The sequence below is a fragment of the Grammomys surdaster genome, unplaced genomic scaffold (genome assembly GCF_004785775.1).
Source record: "Grammomys surdaster isolate TR1022 unplaced genomic scaffold, NIH_TR_1.0 164, whole genome shotgun sequence".
Lineage (NCBI taxonomy): Eukaryota > Metazoa > Chordata > Mammalia > Rodentia > Muridae > Grammomys > Grammomys surdaster.
The window spans coordinates 2177304-2194864 of record NW_021604612.1 but is presented as its reverse complement, the minus strand read 5'-3'; the positions used below and the strand labels follow the sequence as shown (position 1 = coordinate 2194864).

Below are 17561 nucleotides of genomic sequence, written 5' to 3'. Positions count from 1 at the left end.
CCACCACGACCAGTTCATGCTCTGAGTCCGACACAAAGAACACACATTCTTACTTGTCTAAAATTTCTAAGCAAACGAATTTCTAAAAACCCATTTCCGTCACCCCAAAGGTGTGGCTCCCTTACCGCTCCCACTCCAGGGTAGTGTTGGGATCTGCAGGGTCTGGGCTACGATGGTGGAAGCAATCTTGTCTCCCAGGGCCCACATGGCCTCACTCGGTGGACCTGGGGTAGCAGGGAGAATGGACCGGAGTGAGCCACTGACAGGCCAAGTGTCAACCTGGTGCACGGTAGTGGCGGCTGGACTCAGGAGAGCAAGGAGATGGAGGGAAGCTCTCTGGTCTGCTCTCCCTCACCCAGGGGCCTTTTTTTCTACTGCCTCGTAGGTCAGCTTCCAGCATCTAGACCTGGCCCTTATCCAAGCAGAAAAAACAGCTCAGTGGCAAATTCGAGGCTCATTTTGGGAGGAACCAAGCACCGGCAGGAAGGAGGTACAATAAAGGCTCAAAGAGCCAGCTAGTGGCACAGCGAGCATGCTCTGTGTGACAGGACAGCCTGTGTGACCAGCATCCATCACCAAGTTCTCCATCTTTGATGCTCGGCTCTGTTCTGCTCTGATCCAGCATGGTGTATTCAATGACCACAGACTAGGAAGATGGTAAATTGCATCTGTACAGGTCTTAGACTATTTCCCCTTCTCCTTGACTCCCTGATTGATGTCATAGAAACCAGCGTGGATGCTGAACCATGTTATAGGTACCTAGAGATGACACAGGTACAAAGAGCACCTACAAAGACCATGTTGTTTTATAGACGAGGCATCACTGTCTGTGGGTGCTCCTGGAACCCAAATCCCGAGCACACGGGGACTGCCTGTGTGCATACCAAATTGTCTAACATGTCCACAAATGAAAATCCCAAAAGCCACAGATGCAGAGTGATTTTACCTACCAAAAAGTGAGGGGTTCTGGTCCTGCAAAAAGCAGCCCAAAGATATGTGACCATTGGGCCAGCTTGGCTGGTACCTTAATACCAACAGAAATATTAGCTCAGGACGCTGCTTACCACAGCATCACTCTGGTTACATTGTAGCAGTGGTTTCTGTTGCCATAGGCAACACGCATTCACAGCCTCGCACCCCTGCTCACCAGCCCCTCACAGGGAAGCAAACTGGTCTTCCCTGTGAAGAATAGCGCAAGAAAGACCCTCTGACTCAGCGACGACCCAACCCGACAGAGGGCACACGTTACCTAGGAAAGCAATCCCGTGCTTGCACAGCAGCTCTGGAAGTTTGGGGTTTTCCGAAGCGTGGCCCCAGCCAGCCCACACGGCCTGCAGACACAGAGAGGGGTGAAGGAGGGTCTTCCCACAGCCCACCTGCTATCGCATTGCGGCCATCTATCTGCTGTGAGCCATCGTCAGGCCATCCTGAACTGTAGGATGGAGCAATCCCATGCCCACCCCACCCCGTGGTCACCCTTGGGAGCTGTGAACCATCACCTGCACGGGGATTCTCTTGGCAATGTCTATGATGAGCTCGACATTGGCGTAGTTGTTGTTATTGGGCCCTCCTGGGACAGGAACATACTGATCCGCCATCTTGATGTATTCTGCAGTGAAACCGGAGAGAGTGGGAAGAACCAGGGAGAGGCAAGAGCCGGTGACATGCAACACATCCTGCCCTCGAGGACAGCCCTGAGGACTGTGTGGTGACCATGGGTATCAGCCACAAAATTGGGGAGAAAATCAAGAGTTTTGGTTGTCTGACGGTGGCTATGCTTTGGGATAAAAGGAAAAAGGCTGGGATGGGTATTATTCCTACTTAGGGTTTGTCTTAACATTGTTTGGTTTTTTTGTTTGTTTGTTGTTTTTTGGGGGGGTTGTTTAGTTGGTTGGTTTTGTTTTTTTTCGAGACAGGGTTTCTCTGTGTAGCCCTGGCTGTCCCGGAATTCACTCTATAGACCAGGTTGACCTCGAACTCAGAAATCCACCTGCCTTTGCCTCCCAAGTGCTGGGATTAAAGGCACGTGCAACCAACGCCCGGCTTGTCTTAACGTTCTATCATTAAGTAATACAGTGTTTGTTTGTTTGTTTGTTTTTGTTAGGAGACTGGGTCTCTTGCAGCCCAGGCTAGCCTCAACTCTATGAAGCTGAGGATGGACCTTGAACTTCTGAGCTTCCTGCCTCTGCCTCCCAAGCTCTGGGATTACAGTAATATGCCACCTTGCCTGGTTGTGTGTGTGTTTGTGTGTGTGTGTGTGCATGTGTGTGTGTGTGTGTGTGTGTGTGTGTGTGTTATGAGGATTCAAACCTAGGGCTCCTCCATACATGTCGGAGTATTCTACTGACTGAGCCACATCTCCAATCCCACAATATTTTTTATTGCATGTAAAAAGCACATGAAAAGCATTTAGAAACAAAACCTTGTCTTCTCTGGGTTCTAGGTTCTCCCTGAGAAGCTTTGGAGGTTGCGGTAAGGAAGGTGGGGGAGGGGAGGCACAGACGAGCCGGCACAATAGCGGAACCCTGCTGGGAGACCCAAGTGTGAGGGGTCCTGAACCCAAGACGGGGACCCAGACTTAAAGAGCAAGGTGTATAAATCGAGCCCAGAGCCAACAGGAATCAAACCATGTGGGAAATGTCAGTGTGATGTGCCAAGAGGCTCTATAGGAGAGTGCCCCCTGCTGGCTATGGGCTGCTATGCCAGCGACGAACCTATGTCCCTGTGCCTCTACTGTGGTGTCTGCAGAGCCGAGCCTGTGTTCCTTAGGGATGGGGACCAAGCCGAGGTTGCTGGCACCAGGAAGAGCATCGTGGGCTCTGAGGCACTTTAAGGAGAAGGCAAAACCTTAACTCTCCTTTTCAAAGGTCACTTTGGACGCTGAGCAGAGGAGGGTCTACAAAAGCATTTAAAAAAAGCAAATCGCTAACAGTGACGTTACAGTATGTTCCGTTTCAATGGATGCGGAGGAAAATAAACCACGGAGATTAACAGCACCGGGGGCTGCGGGAAAGACGGCTAAAGAAACTTATGGGGATGGAAGTGGGGGATTGTGGGGATGAGAGAGAAGTGCGGAAAGAGAAAGAACAAAAATGAATTCTCCTTGAAGACGCCATAATGACACCTGCTATGCTGTGTGGTAATTAAAAATTTAAAGGTAGGTGATAGGCCGGGCAGTGTTGGCGCACGTCTTTAATCCCAGCACTTGGGAGGCAGAGGCAGGCGGATTTGAGTTCGAGGCCAGCCTGGTCTACAGAGTGAGTTCCAGAACAGCCAGGGCTTCACAGAGAAACCCTGTCTCGAAAAAAAAAAAAAAAGAAAGAAAGAAAAAGGAAAAAAAAGGGGGGGGGAGGTGATACACGTGTGCACACGCACACACACACACACACACAGGTGCACGCGCACACACAAAAGAGCACATGAACAAGAGCCAGTGAAAGAGATCCTATAGCTCTAGGGTCCAGGATGGACCTGCGGGGACAGAGTAGAGGAGGTGAGGGCTGGCCAAGATGGGATAGCCTGGGGTTGAGCTGAACGGTCAAGTTCAGGTACCTGCGTTAGCCTTGAGATCCTCGGGCGTCACCATGACCACGAACCGGATGGCGCGTTCGTTTCGGAACATCTCATAGGCCCAGCGGCGTATGGAGCGCATGCACTTGACCGCAGCGATGCCATTGTTGGCGATGAGCACCTGAGGGAGACACCAGGAGAGTCCGGACACTTCCTCAGTTCACACAGCCAGCAAGTGTCAGAGCTGGGGCTCAAATCCAGATATCTCCATACCCGTACTTCAAAATACCCTTCAGCTTCTCCTGCATTGTCAACGCTCTGATTTGGTTTTTTAAAAGGATCATCGAGCACTTGAGAGGCAGAGGCAGAATGATCTCTGTAAGTTCAAGGCCAGCCTGGTCTACAGAGCAAATTCCAGGGTCAGCCAGGCTACACAGTAAAATTCCATCTCAATAAATCAATTTAAATATAAATATATATATATTCACATATATATGAATATTTGTGTGTGTGTGTATGGTGTGTGAGTACACAGGTGCACATGCGTGTGTAACAATAATAATTACAGAAGAGGTCATGAATTTGGGGAAGGGACACAGATGAGTTGGAGGCAGGGATGGAAGGAGGGAGTGACAGATAGATGGAGTGCTGTGTAGAATGTTCTCAAAAAAAAAAAAACCATTTAACAATAACTATACATTTTTGTTTGGTTGGGTTTCTTTCAGACAGGGTTTCTCTATTTAGCCCTGGCTGTCCTGGAACTCAATCTGTACACCAGGCTGGCTTCACATTCAGAGATCTGCCTGCCTCTGACTCCCGGGTGCTGGGATTAAAGGCGTGTGCCACCACTGCCCAGCAACAATAATTATACATACACATACATAGTATAGGAGTTAAGGATGTAGCTAAGTGGCAGAGCATTTACCTAGCACAAAGTGTGATCCTTGTGATGATTTGTACTTGCTTGGCCCAGGAAGCGGCACTGTTAGGAGGTGTGGCCTTGTTGAAATACATGTGTCACTGTGGGTGTGGGCTTTAAGACCCTTATTTTAGCTGCCTGGAAGTCAGTATTCTCCTAGCTGCCTTTGTAACAAGAGGTGGAACTCTCTCAGCTCTTCCTGCACCATGCCTGCCTAGATGCTGCCATGTTCCCACCATGATGATAATGGACTGAACCTCTGAACCTGTAAGCCAGCCCCAATGAAATGTTGTCTTCATAAGAGTTGCCTTTGTCGCTGGGCGGTGGTGGCGCACGCATTTAATCCCAGCACTTGGGCGGCAGAGGCAGGCAGATTTCTGAGTTCGAGGCCAGCCTGGTCTACAGAGTGAGTTCCAGGACAGCCAGGACTACACAGAGAAACCCTGTCTCGAAACAAAACAAAACAAACAAAACAAAACGAGTTGCCTTTGTCATGGTGCCTGTCCACAACAGTAAAACCCTAACTAAGACAATCCTCTAGCACTAAAGAAAGACAATTAATTAATTAGCATCTCCCAGACCTAGAGAAATGGCTTAGTGGTTAAGAGCACTGGCTGTTCTGTCAGAGGACCTGGGTTCAATTCTCAGCAACCACACAGCAGATCTTTTATAAGCATCTGTAACTCCAATTCCAGAGGATCTAACACCCTCTTCTGGTCTCTGAGTAAACTGCATGCACATTGCATATGTACACATGCTGGCAAACACTCATAATATAAAATACAATGTAAAATACTCGGGAAGCAGAAGCAGGCTGATCTCTGTGAGTTTGAGGCAAGCCTGGTCTACATAGAGACTTCCAGGACAGCCAGGGCTACACAGTGAGATCCTGTCTCAAAGTGAATAATAGCAAATATCCACAGGTAATTATGCCTCTGGTCTCAAGCTATGACTCACACAGCAATTGCATCCTGTTTTCTTTCTCAGTGCTATACAGCCCTGGCCATGCTGCTGAGGGCTAGCCTCCTCCAAAGTGTGGGATGCAACTGCCTCTGATTAACAGATAGGGAAACTCAGGCCCAGTAAGCTCACACTTGTGACCTTAGGCCTTGGCCAGGACTCCTGGCTCAGATGCATGGCCCTGCTAAGCCTTTGGGGAACACCACTGGGGGAGCACCATTGGGGAGGAGCACCACTGGGGAGGAATGAGGGCAGCCTAGCGTGGCTTTCTCATTGCTAAAGCAAGGTTTGGTTCAGAGGGCAGGGCTGGGGGTGGCAGGGGAGGACACACTCTTGGAGTCCCATTGGGGAGGAGCCAGCTCTCCACTCTCATCCCCAGATGGTGGCTTTTTCCAGTACTGAGGGCAAGCCAGGATCAGCTCCCAGGTCAGACAGTGGGAGAGCCCTGGGCAAAAGCTACCTGAAGCTCTAGCCATGACGTTCTAAGGATAAAACACCGGCCACAGTGAAGCTGTCTGCAAAACGGTGTCCTAATGAGTCCAAAATACAGAGTCTAGAAGTAGGACGGTAGTGGGTATCTCAGTGCGGAGAGTGCTCACTGCTGAACACACACAGATCCTGGGTTCAGTGGCCAGTACTGCATAGACTGGCTGTCATGGCACACACGTGGTGGGTGGAGGTGGGATTATCAGAAGGACGAGTTTATCCTTGGGGTTTGAGGCCAACCTGGGATACATAAAACTCAGTCTCAAAAAAAAAAAAAAAAAAAAAAGCAAGGTCTGGAGAGATGGCTCTGTGGTTAAGAGCACTGTTTGTTCTTCCAGAGGTCTTGAGTTCAATTCCCAGCAACCACATGGTGGCTCACAACCATCTGTAATAAGATCCGGTGTGCTCTTCTGGTGTGTCTGAAGACAGCAATCATGTATTTACATAAAATAAATAAATCTTAAAAAAAAAAGCAATTTCTAGATTCTAGATTCCCCTCGCCCCCAGGAGACTCTAAATCTGACTGTTTGGAGCAAGATAGAGGAACCATCAAGCCAGGTTCAAATCCCCACGTGTAATCTCTCCTCCCTTGTAAAGTGATGAACCTCACTCATCTCCAGTTATTAAGCTACGACCTTGGACGACCTACGTTCCACCTCTGGGTCACTGCTTGTCATGAACGCAGCAGGCATAACCTCGTGGTAGGGACCTGCTCAGTGCAGCTTGCGGTCTCCTCTCTGCTAGGAAGAAGCCCTAACCTTGAGGCGGCTTCTATGTTCTCCTATCTTAAGCCCAGCAAGCAGCTCCACTCCCCAAAGCACCCAGCAGCCTCTTGACCAAGCCCGGAGACTCAGTCTCCCTTTGTTTTGTTTTTTTGTTTTGTTTTTCCGAGACAGGGTTTCTCTGTGTAGCCTGGGCTGTCCTGGAACTCACTCTGTAGACCAGGCTAGCCTCGAACTCAGAAATCCACCTGCCTCTGCCTCCCAGGTGCTGGGATTAAAGGCGTGCGCCACCACTGCCCGGCCAGTCTCCCTTTCTGAGGAATGGGCTAATGCACTCTTGCTGGGGGGAGGGATAAAAGCTCCCAAAAGCAAGCACTCATTCCCCAAGCAGGAGTCTCAAGAGGAGGCCTCCTCCCAACCCCCCACCCTCTGAAGTGCAAAGAAAAAATCTGAAGCTGAGCCTCCAGCAAGAAAAGGGGCCCATCCCCACCACCAGCAGCACACAGAACCCATCTGTACCTTCTCGATGACCCTGTTGCCTCCAAAGCGGGTGACAAACTCGGCTGGGGAAGCTACAGTGAAATCTCTGTGCAGGTCCAGTTTCTTGTGTTCACGGCCTCTCTTTACCAGATGCAGTCCAGACATGCTGGGCCTTCGGAGGAAAGATGGCAGGTGTGAGGGAGGAAGCCTGGGGCCTCCAGGACAGAGTGGGAGACTGACACTGTAAAGGGCAAAAGCAGTGGCCAGAGTGTGTATACACATACACACACATACGTGCACACACACTCTGCACATACTGTGCACATATACCCTGCACACTCATATACACCCTGAACACAGATATTCATATACACACACACACACATATGCGCACACACACTCTGCACATACTGTACACATATACCCTGCACACTCACACACACCCTGAACATACATATTCATATACACACATATACACACCCTGCACACATACACACTATATATACCATGCACATGCACCCTGCATATACCCTACACACACATATTCATACACACACTCTCTCTCACACACACACCCTGTACACACACACAGACACACACACAGGAAACCTGGATACTCAAGGAGACTCAAAGCCTCGCTACCCCATGTCAGTCAGTGTGTGTGTGTTTGTACTGGAAATGCAGAGAGGAAGGGGATCCACCAAACCCTCATGCCTGTTACATGATCAAATCTCTCTCCCCAGAGAGATTCACTAACAGCACTGGCTGCTCTTGAAGAAGACCCAGTTCCCAGCACCCACAAGGGGGTTCCCAGCTGTGCCTCTATCGCCCTCTCCTGGCCTCCATGGGCATTGCACAGACATACATGCAGGCACTCATACACATATAATAAAAATAGACTTTTACAAAAAGAAAACTTGCCAGGCGGTGGTGGCGCACGCCTTTAATCCCGGCACTTGGGAGGTAGAGGCAGGTGGATTTCTGAGTTCAAGGCCAGCCTGGTCTACAGAGTGAGTTCCAGGACAGCCAGGTATACACAGAGAAACCCTGTCTCAAAAAAAGCAAACAAATAAAAGAAATAAAGAGAGAGAAGGAAGACAAGAAGAAAAAGAAAGAAAAGAAACCACTCTAGAGGGTCAGTGTGGATGACAACTCAATGCTGAGGGTTCAGTAACTGTAAAAGCTTGAAAACAAAAGAAAAATCATATGACCAGAGAAACAAGATGGCTCAGTGGGTAGAGGCGCTTGCTGCCAAACCCGATGACCTGAGTTCGATCCCCAAGACCCACATGGTGGAAGGAGAGGTTGTCCTCTGAACTCCACACAGGCACCACAGCACATGCACACACACGTACATACACACACACATGAATACACATGCACCCACATGCACACATGTGCACATATACACACACGCACAAAACAAAACAATTTTTTTAAAAGACCATCAGAACACAGTGAGGTCCCTGCCTCTCTCCTCCTCTCTAACTCCCGTGAAAGGAAATTGCTGTCAGCTCTGGCATTTTACAACTGCAGGGTTCCATGTCTGGATACACAGACACGCACTACTGAATGGTTGTTTTTTTTTGTTTGTTTGTTTTTTGAGACAGGGTTTCTCTGTATAGCCCTGGCTGTCCTGGAACTCACTCTGTAGAGCAGGCTGGCCTCGAACTCAGAAATCCACCTGCCTCTGCCTCCCAAGTGCTGGGATTAAAGGTGTGCGCCACCACCACCCGGCCTGAATGGTTGTTCTTAAGGACTCAGAACCATGGATGTCTGTCCTTCCTTTTGCCTTCTCTTAGAACAGGATTCTAATTTGGGGTGACCAGTTGGCTCCCTCTTTTTCAGGGTACTTCCTTGTTTTGCTGGAGCACACCCCCAAGCAGGTTCATATTGGACATTGTGTATAACAGCAGTGTGCACTGATGGTGTCCAAGACCCACAGACCCCACCCATGACTTCTCTTGGCTTCCTGGTTATCACGGCCAGGAGCCCTGAACTATCTCTCTGCTGTGTGTGCTGTTCCCCTTCCCTGGTGTCCCCGTGGCTTTCATGGAAGACATCCTCAAGTGGCTTTCTGAGAAATCTACAGAAGTGGAGAAGTGGAGGGTAAAGGTTTGGTCGCCTTGCGTGTTTGGCGACTTTTTTGTTTTGTTTTGTTTTGTTTCGTTTTTTTTTTTTTTCCTGCCTTGGAGCCCAATCATTTGATCTGTGCTGAGTTTCAGAAGTTTGTGTCATTGTCCTGTCAGAGCCTCTAAGAGTTTTTGTTTGGTGAGTGAGTTTTAATCTTTGATCCTTGTTGGTGGCCTGGTTTTTCTCGAAGTTTGCATCGTCTTCTGCCCCCTGTATCTGATGGTGTCACAGTGCAGACAGACAAGTCCGTTTCTGTCAGTGAAGCTGTGGACCTGTCAGGTCCTCTCTGTCTGGCTTCCTGTTCCTTTATGGTGCTGGGAATGGAGCCCAAGCCGCACACACAAGGGAAAGACTCTGAGCTACAGCCCCGAGCTCCACCTTCTCTATCCGGAAACTCACGCCTGGGACTCAAACATCTCCTTACCTCTTTTTTACTCTCTACTATATGCTGAAGTTTAGACATTGAAGTTCAGAGGCTAACCCACTACATCATATGTTTTGTTGCAGTTCTGAGGCTAGCCCACTAGGTCACTCATTTTCTTCTCTCCCCTTTTTCTCCTTAGAGTTTCTCTCCTAACCACCCAAGCAACACAGTTCTTCATCCTGACCCTTACATTGACAGTGTCCCAGGGTCTGCTTGGGATATTGGCCATGTGGATGTTCCCTTTTAGTTTTCATAGAGCATACATGTTCACATGTGTTCATATATGTTCATTGTGTGCACATGTGTGAACATGCATGTGAAGGCCAGAAGACAACCTTGGGTGCTGTCCCCTGGAATGCCATCCACCTCCCTTGAGACAGACTCTCTCACTGGTCTGGGGCTCGCCAATTAGGCTGCACTGGTTGGTGGTAACGTCCACACATCCTCCTGCTTCCACCCCCCAGCCGTGACATCTATCTTTATATGGGTTTGGGAGAACCAAACCCAGATCCAACTTGAAATACTGACTGAGCCGTGCTCCCAAACCAAATGTTCCCTCACGAGAGCATCCTGTCTTTTGACACACAATGTCCTGCTGACCCCAGCGAGGTCAGCCATAGCCCCTGTTTCAAGTGTTCCTCTCCTGGATGATGTCTCTGGTTTCCAAAGCCACAGCCACCCCAGTGTCCCTTGAAGCACTCAGTTCTCCCATCTGGAATAAGGGACACACACCACATTCAATATGGCTGCACACTACCTTAGGATCGTGGTGGCCCGAATCATCAATCATCGGAAAGTAAAGTAAAGGGCTTGGTGTGGCACGTGGTACACCCTCAGTGAGCAGCCACTCCAGGAAGGGCAGGGTCTAAGAGGAGCCACTTGCTGAACTCACTCTGCAAAACCTCCATGTGAACACCAGTCTCGCCTGTCTGGGACCTTCCCGACAGGCTGATGTCACTCAGTGTCAGAAAGTCTGACCCCTCCCACTCTCAGACACATAAACCTTCCACCTTGTACGATTTGATGAAGAAGAAAATCACCATTTCGAGGCCCAGAACTATCTGTGGTATCATATTGATTTTAGATTGGTAACAGAATCCTTTCACCAGGCAGGTCGCCAGGAGTCCAGCAGACCACCCGGAATGCATACCAGACTCCAGGGGAGGCCTTGTCTCAGGGCCCATCTCCAGGGCCTGGGCTGTTTTGATTCTTTCTTGACAATGCTGGAGGCCAACCAACATTGGCTTCAGACAGACAACCTTCCCCCAGCACAGGAGCCAACTGAAGAAGAACCTTTCCAGAGTGCCATGCCTCTGGCCCAAAGCTAAGCCTTGACCTTACACAGAAGGAGACAGTGAGGGTCAAAATGTTCCACGGTGGCTTTTGAAATGGCTTCGAATAGCAATCAACAACGGAGGTGCCAAACACCAGACTTGGTCAGCTGCTGGGCACAAGACCGGGCAGCGCTGCTCTGGGAGGGGAGGAAATCAATGTTTTCAAGGGCAAAGAATGGCCTGGCCCTTCTCGCTGCTACTGCTCTGTGTAAAATAGGCTGCCATCTCCTGTTCTCAATAAAGAAACCGAGGTTCAGAGAAGCCCCCTGACCTCAAGTCATGCATCTGACAAGCAGGAGAGCTGGCCTGGTAATCCAACTCTGTCTCACCTCAGATTTTAATACTGAGGTAGGGAAGGTTGATTAGGATACAAAGATAAAATACTGCAGTGTCGTCTCTGGAAATGAGTGTGTGCATGGGAGTTGTGGAACAGGGCACTTCCACTCCCCAGAAGGACGTGTGGTAGAGACCAGAGATGTTGCTGAACCCTGTACAAATGCACAGGACAGCCCCAGACACCAGCAGAGCTCCAGCTGGGAAAGCTGGGTGACCTGGGGAATCCCCCAAGCTTCTGATCTAGAATCGGCTGCCTGTGTGACCTTGGGACACCCCCCCCCCTCCAGCACCCCGTGCCTCCTCTCACAGGATGAAACGTTCAGTGGACCTAAACGGGGGAGGGAGGAGCGGGAGTACACACCTGAAATCCGAGCACCTGGGAGGCAGAGGAGGGAGGGTCATGAGTTCAAGGCCAGCCTGAGCAGAGACAGACTCCGTCTCAACAAAACAAATTCGGGGTGGGTCAGCCACGCTTGACCATGTGAGTCCGGGTCCTTCAACCCACAGGGTGGAAGGAAAGAGGCAACTCACGCAAGGTGTCCAGACTTCCACAGGTGTGCATGCAAGCATGTGTGCACATACATGCCCATGCATGTGTGTGCGTGTGTGTGTGCACATGCATGTGCACACACACACACACACACACTACAATAAATGTTTTAAATAAGTTAACATGAGGTATCAAGGGAAGTGGGCATGTCACTCAGCGTTAGAAACTCTTGCCTACTGCAACCTTGGTTGCCATCCTAGGACCAGAAAACTAAGAATCTGGAAAAGGATGAACAGGGTAGACACTGAAGGAAACTTGTCCCTGATGAGAATGTCCCAGCTACCCTTGCTGTTGAGGGCTCCAGCATACCCCAACACTCAAATCCCTTACCCTCTCCTGACTTCATCAGCGGCGGGTGGGTGGGAACCACCACCTTGACCACCAGTGATGGGTGGAAGGCAGCGTGCACGCTGTGTTTCTGCTGTCAGTAACAGAAGCACAGGGAGAGACATGGAGCCAGCAGAAGCTGCTAAATCTACTTCCCTACAGAGAACTCGATGCTAGGAGCCCAGGAGCTGCAGAGAGGGCTCAGCTCTTACAAGAGCTTGCGGTTCTTTTAGGGGAGCCAGCACACAAGGAAGGTGGCTCACAGCTACCTGTAATACAGTTCGAGGATTTGGCGCCCTCTTCTGGTCTCTGATGGTACACACACACACACACACACCTGGAATACACACACACATGCACACACACATGTACACATGTACATGCAGGCACGCACACATGCGCACACACATACCCTTGCATACACACACATGCACACATATACATGCACACACGCATGCTCACACATGTGTGCATGCACACACACACAGCATATACACACATACACACACAGCATATACAGACACACATACACACACACCAGCATATACAGACACACATACACACAGAGAGCATATACAGACATACACATAAAAATAAAAAAAATCTTACAAATAACTACAATGCCAGATAAATAGATCTTTTAGAATTTCTATTTAAATGTTTTAATCAATTTAGTTTATTTGGGGATGGGCTGCAGGTACTATACCACACATGTGGAGAAACCGGAGGGCAATTTTTAGGAGTCAGTTCTCCCCTTCCACCATGTAGATTCTAGGAATTATCTGCTGAGCTGTCTTGCCAGCCCCAACCCTTGGGAATTTCTCAGGCCATACAATCTCCGGATGCCTTCTGGACTGATACCAGGTCAAGGGGGAGTAAATAGGGTTCTGGGCCAAACTCATTCTGCTGTGAATGGTTTAAAAAGATTTAAGTGGTTCTGGGGTAGGGGGGGCATCCAAAGAATTCTATATTATGACACACAACAAATCATACAAACGGCCCATTTCAGGGTCCTTTAACGGAACATGGCCTGTCTCATTTAAATGTGTAGCTACTGCCACAGAGAGCAGCAGTGAGCAGCTGTAAGAGACTGGTTTGTCACAAAGCTAAAAGTATCTACTATTTGGCCTTTTAAGAAAACAGCACACTGACCCTGAGCTAGGCTGACATGGGGGCTTTGTCAGCAGGATATGTGTGTGTGTGTGTGTGTGTGTGTGTGTGTGTGTGTGCGCACACACACATTACACACATTATTAATTACAGGGAATATATATATCTGGAATCCCAGCACTCTGAAAACAGAGGCAGGAGGAGCAGGAGTTTAAGATACCCTTGAGTGTAATGGGGAGTTCAAGGCCAGCCTGGGCTACATGAAATCGTGATGGTGCACCTTTAATCCCAGCACTCTGGAGGCAGAGAGGCTGGAGGTTGCAACATGTGATGTTGGCGTGACACCTACCCAGTGCCGATACAGTCACCGTAAGAGCACCCCGAAGCGAGAGCAAGCATGGTGGCTGTGTACAGCAGCCTAGCCAGCCTCCTGTGCAATGTGTACTCGTTCTATCTGCCCTTACCGCCTAGAGAGCCTGAGGCAGCTGGAGACCTTGAGTTCCGTGAGCTCCAAGCCTGGAACTATGGGTGGTCCTGAGCCCCTTAGACACGGGTTTATTTTCCTATACATACATTCCTATGATAAAGTCTATCTTACAAATTAGCCATAGGAAGAGATCTACCACACCATTAATAGATATATAAATAAACACATTTTTATTTTATTATTGATATGTAAATTAATATAAATATTAAATATTGATTATCATTAAATAAATTAATAAATACAATATAAAAACAAGGTTCTTTAATATAGTTTCTGGCGTCCCCACCCTCCTGCTTTGGGGCCATTGTTAAGAAAAATAAGGGTTACTTGAGCAGAAGCAGCATAATGGCAACATTGTAACCATGAGCGGTTGTAAATAACTATCGTGCAGGTAGAATATACAGAATGGATACACTGCCCAAGAGGATACTTTGTGTCCCAGATGGGATCTCACACAAGATTTCATCTCCCCCTGCAGGGTGGTCAACAACCTAAAACAGGAATTATGTCTAGTTTTTTTTTTAACCACAGGATTTCTCTGTGTAGCCCTGGCTGTCCTGGAACTCACTATGTAGACCAGGTTGGCCTCAAAGCCTCAAGAGATCTGCCTGCCTCTGCTTTCTAAGTGCTGGGATTAAAGGCGTGGGCCACCACCACCTGGCTATATCTAGAATTTTTAACTCAATATTTTCAGACTATGATTGATAAGAAGCAGCAAAACCACAAGGAAGACGGGGCTGTTGATCTGACCAGACATTTGCCTACCCACTGGACTTCTGGAAGATAAAAGTAGTTCTTCCTAAACACAACTATGGCCTTCTTGTTCTCAGAGATGAGATTTAGATACCGGGTGTGTGTGATCCTTATGGACCAGGTTAATCTACCTGGAGAAAGTAACACAGAAAGAGGCAGTGACTCTGACAGGCTGTGGCCGGCAATGCTGCATGTACATCACAAAGAGGAGACACAACTTGGCTACCAGCTACATAGAGTGACTGCTCACACATTTTAAGGAACATTTGGACCAAGTAAATACATGGTGCATACAGCAAGGCTTGGCAAGTCACAGCTAGTTGATACTTCAGGTGTGACAGTCCAGCCTCTGTCCCACTACTCAGGACTTCTAGCCAGAGGTGCTACAGGCTTCCCAGAAACCAGCGAGTGAAGCCACGTGCCAATAAAACTTTATTTGTACACTCTGACTTTTGAGTTTCTAATAGTTTTCCCATAGTGTTCTTGATTGTTTTCAATTATTTAAAAACATAAGAACCACTGCACTCAGGCGGTGGGGGGGGGGGGGGCAGATAAACTCATAGTTTGCTGAGCCAAAAAAAAAGAAAGATGGGCTGGAGAGATGGCTCAACGGTTAGGCACACTAACCTGATCCTGAGTTCAATTCCCAGCAACCACACGGTGGCTCACAACCATCTGTACTGGGATCTGATGCTCTCTTCTGGCCTGCAGGTGTACATGCAGATAGAGCATTCATATACAAAAAAATAAATAAATAAATCTTTTTAAAAGAGTAAAAGCAGGCTACAATACAATAAATATGGTTCGATTTTATAAATTAAACATTTACACTGAAAACAAGACTTGTCAAGCATCAGATGTTGATCCAGGTGGAATTATATCTTTACTCCTCTTCGCGTTTATCTATAATTTCCTGAGTTTGATTTGGTTGGGGGGGGGAGGCTTTACGTGTGTGGGTTTTCCTATATAGCCCAAGCTGGCCTCAAACTCAATCCTCCTGCCTCGGCAGTGCTAGGATTATAAATGTGTGTGCTACACTCCAAGATAAAGGGCTGAATTCTCAGCAGTGAATACAGCATCCCTTTGGTGAGTGTTTTAAAGCGCAATAAAATGAAGGGGGAAAGGAAAAGAAACAGTAGGTTACAGGAGGCCAGCAGCTCGGCCCAATCAGTACTCCCAGAAAGTGACCTTAAATACAAAGCCTGCTCAGGGTGCTGAGTTTTCCCAAGGCTTCAGCCTCAAAAACTGTTGCCTCCCACAAACGTTATTTTCTCAAGGCCAAAGGGACAAAGACAGAGGGAAGAGTGCGACTCGGGATCAATCTTGAGGCACCTGTGTGCTGGCAGCGCTCTCCAAACACCTTAACTGGGTGCCCACCTAGGCCGCAAGTTTGAGAGGTGGGTTCCTTCCTATAGCGGCCAAGCTAAGCTCGCATCTTTTCGGGCGGAAGGGGAAAGGCGGGGTGCTAAGGGGCAGACAGTAGACCTAGATGGTACGTAAAGTTTGCAAAAGCAGTTATTAAAATCGCGGGCTTACTTACTTTCCTGTGAGCTCAGGGAAACAGACCTTGCATTTGGCGGGGCTCATGTTGCCTAGTTCACCGGCCAATCCCAGCCGGGCGGGGGATGCGCAGTTTGCAACCCCTAATCACGGGAAGCGAGCAAGCCCGGCTCCCGAGGCACAGCACGGTCGCCAGCTCGCCACCAAAGGCGGAGGCGTCCTCGGGGAGGGGCGCTGGCCGCAGCTTGTAACAGCTGTGGGTCGCGGGACAGCGAGCCTCGCCGGCCATCCCGAACTGTTCCCTACTCTTGGAAACCCCAGCCAAGGCCCGCCTGGCCACGCCCTGCCAGAGCCACAGCCCCGCCCAGGCCACGCCTCCAGCTTGGCTTTGGACCACGCCTCTCACCGGACACCCAGACTCCACCCATGCTCTGATAGTCTGGTCACGCCCTCCATGTCCCGCCCTTGCCACGCCCCATGGGCCAAGCCTTCCATCCGGCTCCCTGCTACACCAGGCCACGCCCCCAGGGACTTGCCCCGCCCAGGCCACGCCTCCTCCGGGGCTGTCTCTGCGCCATTCTTCTGCTGCTGACCTTGAGTTTAAGGCTCAAGGATGTCTCTCCTTCCTCCCCAGCGCCCCCGAGAGGTGGCGGTTGTGGGTTCCACAGCCCTCTGGACTGCAGTCCATACGCTGGACACGCATGGTACGGATCCGATGAAAATACTGAAAACTTTTCAGAAGGGGGCGGTCGCTCCGGTGCCTCTTAAGGCCCTTCCAACGAGCACTTGAAAGACTTTTTAAGTTACATGTATCATTTATTTATTTATGGGCGGGGAGTGGCCCTTCCTCAGCAAGCGTGGAGACCAAGAAACAATTTGTGGAAATCGGTTCTCGCCTTCCACTGCATGGGTCCTGGGGAGTGAGCTCTGGTTATCAGGATTGGTGGCGAGTGCTTTTATCCTCGGAGCCACCCCCCACCCCACTACGCATCAACAGAATGTGGGAAAGCCCGGGAGTCCCCTGTCTCATCCCCACCGCGGCTTAGCAGCAGCACAGATGAGGAAGGCGTGGGGCAGGGATGTTCGTTACTCGTAGGGACACGACTATACTTAAGGAGGATCTGAAGAACAGCCAAATGAACGCTGCCATGAACCATTGCGGGAGGGGATGGGGGCATGGCTTAGGGGTAGCGCACCCGTGCCCTGAGCTCTAAGCCCAGGGTCTCCCTCTAGGGGGCACTAAGCACCCTGCCTCCGCGACTGAGACCCTGGCCCGGCTTAGACAAGAGTCAGGTTAGATGTGTTAGACTGTATGTTAGACACTTGAAGGAAAATAAAATGGGTGAACAAAATTCTCAATTTGGTTTTTCTAGAAGGTTCCCCGATGGTTTTGCTTTCACCTCCTCAAAAAAGAAGGAAAAGAGGGAGAGAGGGAGGGAGGGAGGGGGGGAGGGAGGGAGGGCGGGTGCGGGGGAGGGATAGGTGGCAGGTGGGGCGAAGGACTGGGTTGGGGGGGGGCGGGGGGGGGGG

At 49.6% G+C, this 17561-nt stretch overlaps 1 protein-coding gene across 1 annotated transcript in view; it reads right to left on the bottom strand.

Moving 5' to 3' along the window:
• The window catches only part of Acacb (acetyl-CoA carboxylase beta), a 106661-nt gene that overhangs the window by 65562 nt on the left and 23538 nt on the right, over positions 1-17561 (bottom strand). The window contains exons 3-7 of the mRNA XM_028765407.1: positions 7117-7249; positions 3553-3691; positions 1500-1609; positions 1250-1331; positions 126-224 (exon numbers count right to left, since the gene is read on the bottom strand). Coding sequence (XP_028621240.1) covers positions 126-224; positions 1250-1331; positions 1500-1609; positions 3553-3691; positions 7117-7249 — 563 coding nt within the window. The remainder of the gene's footprint in view (positions 1-125; positions 225-1249; positions 1332-1499; positions 1610-3552; positions 3692-7116; positions 7250-17561) is intronic.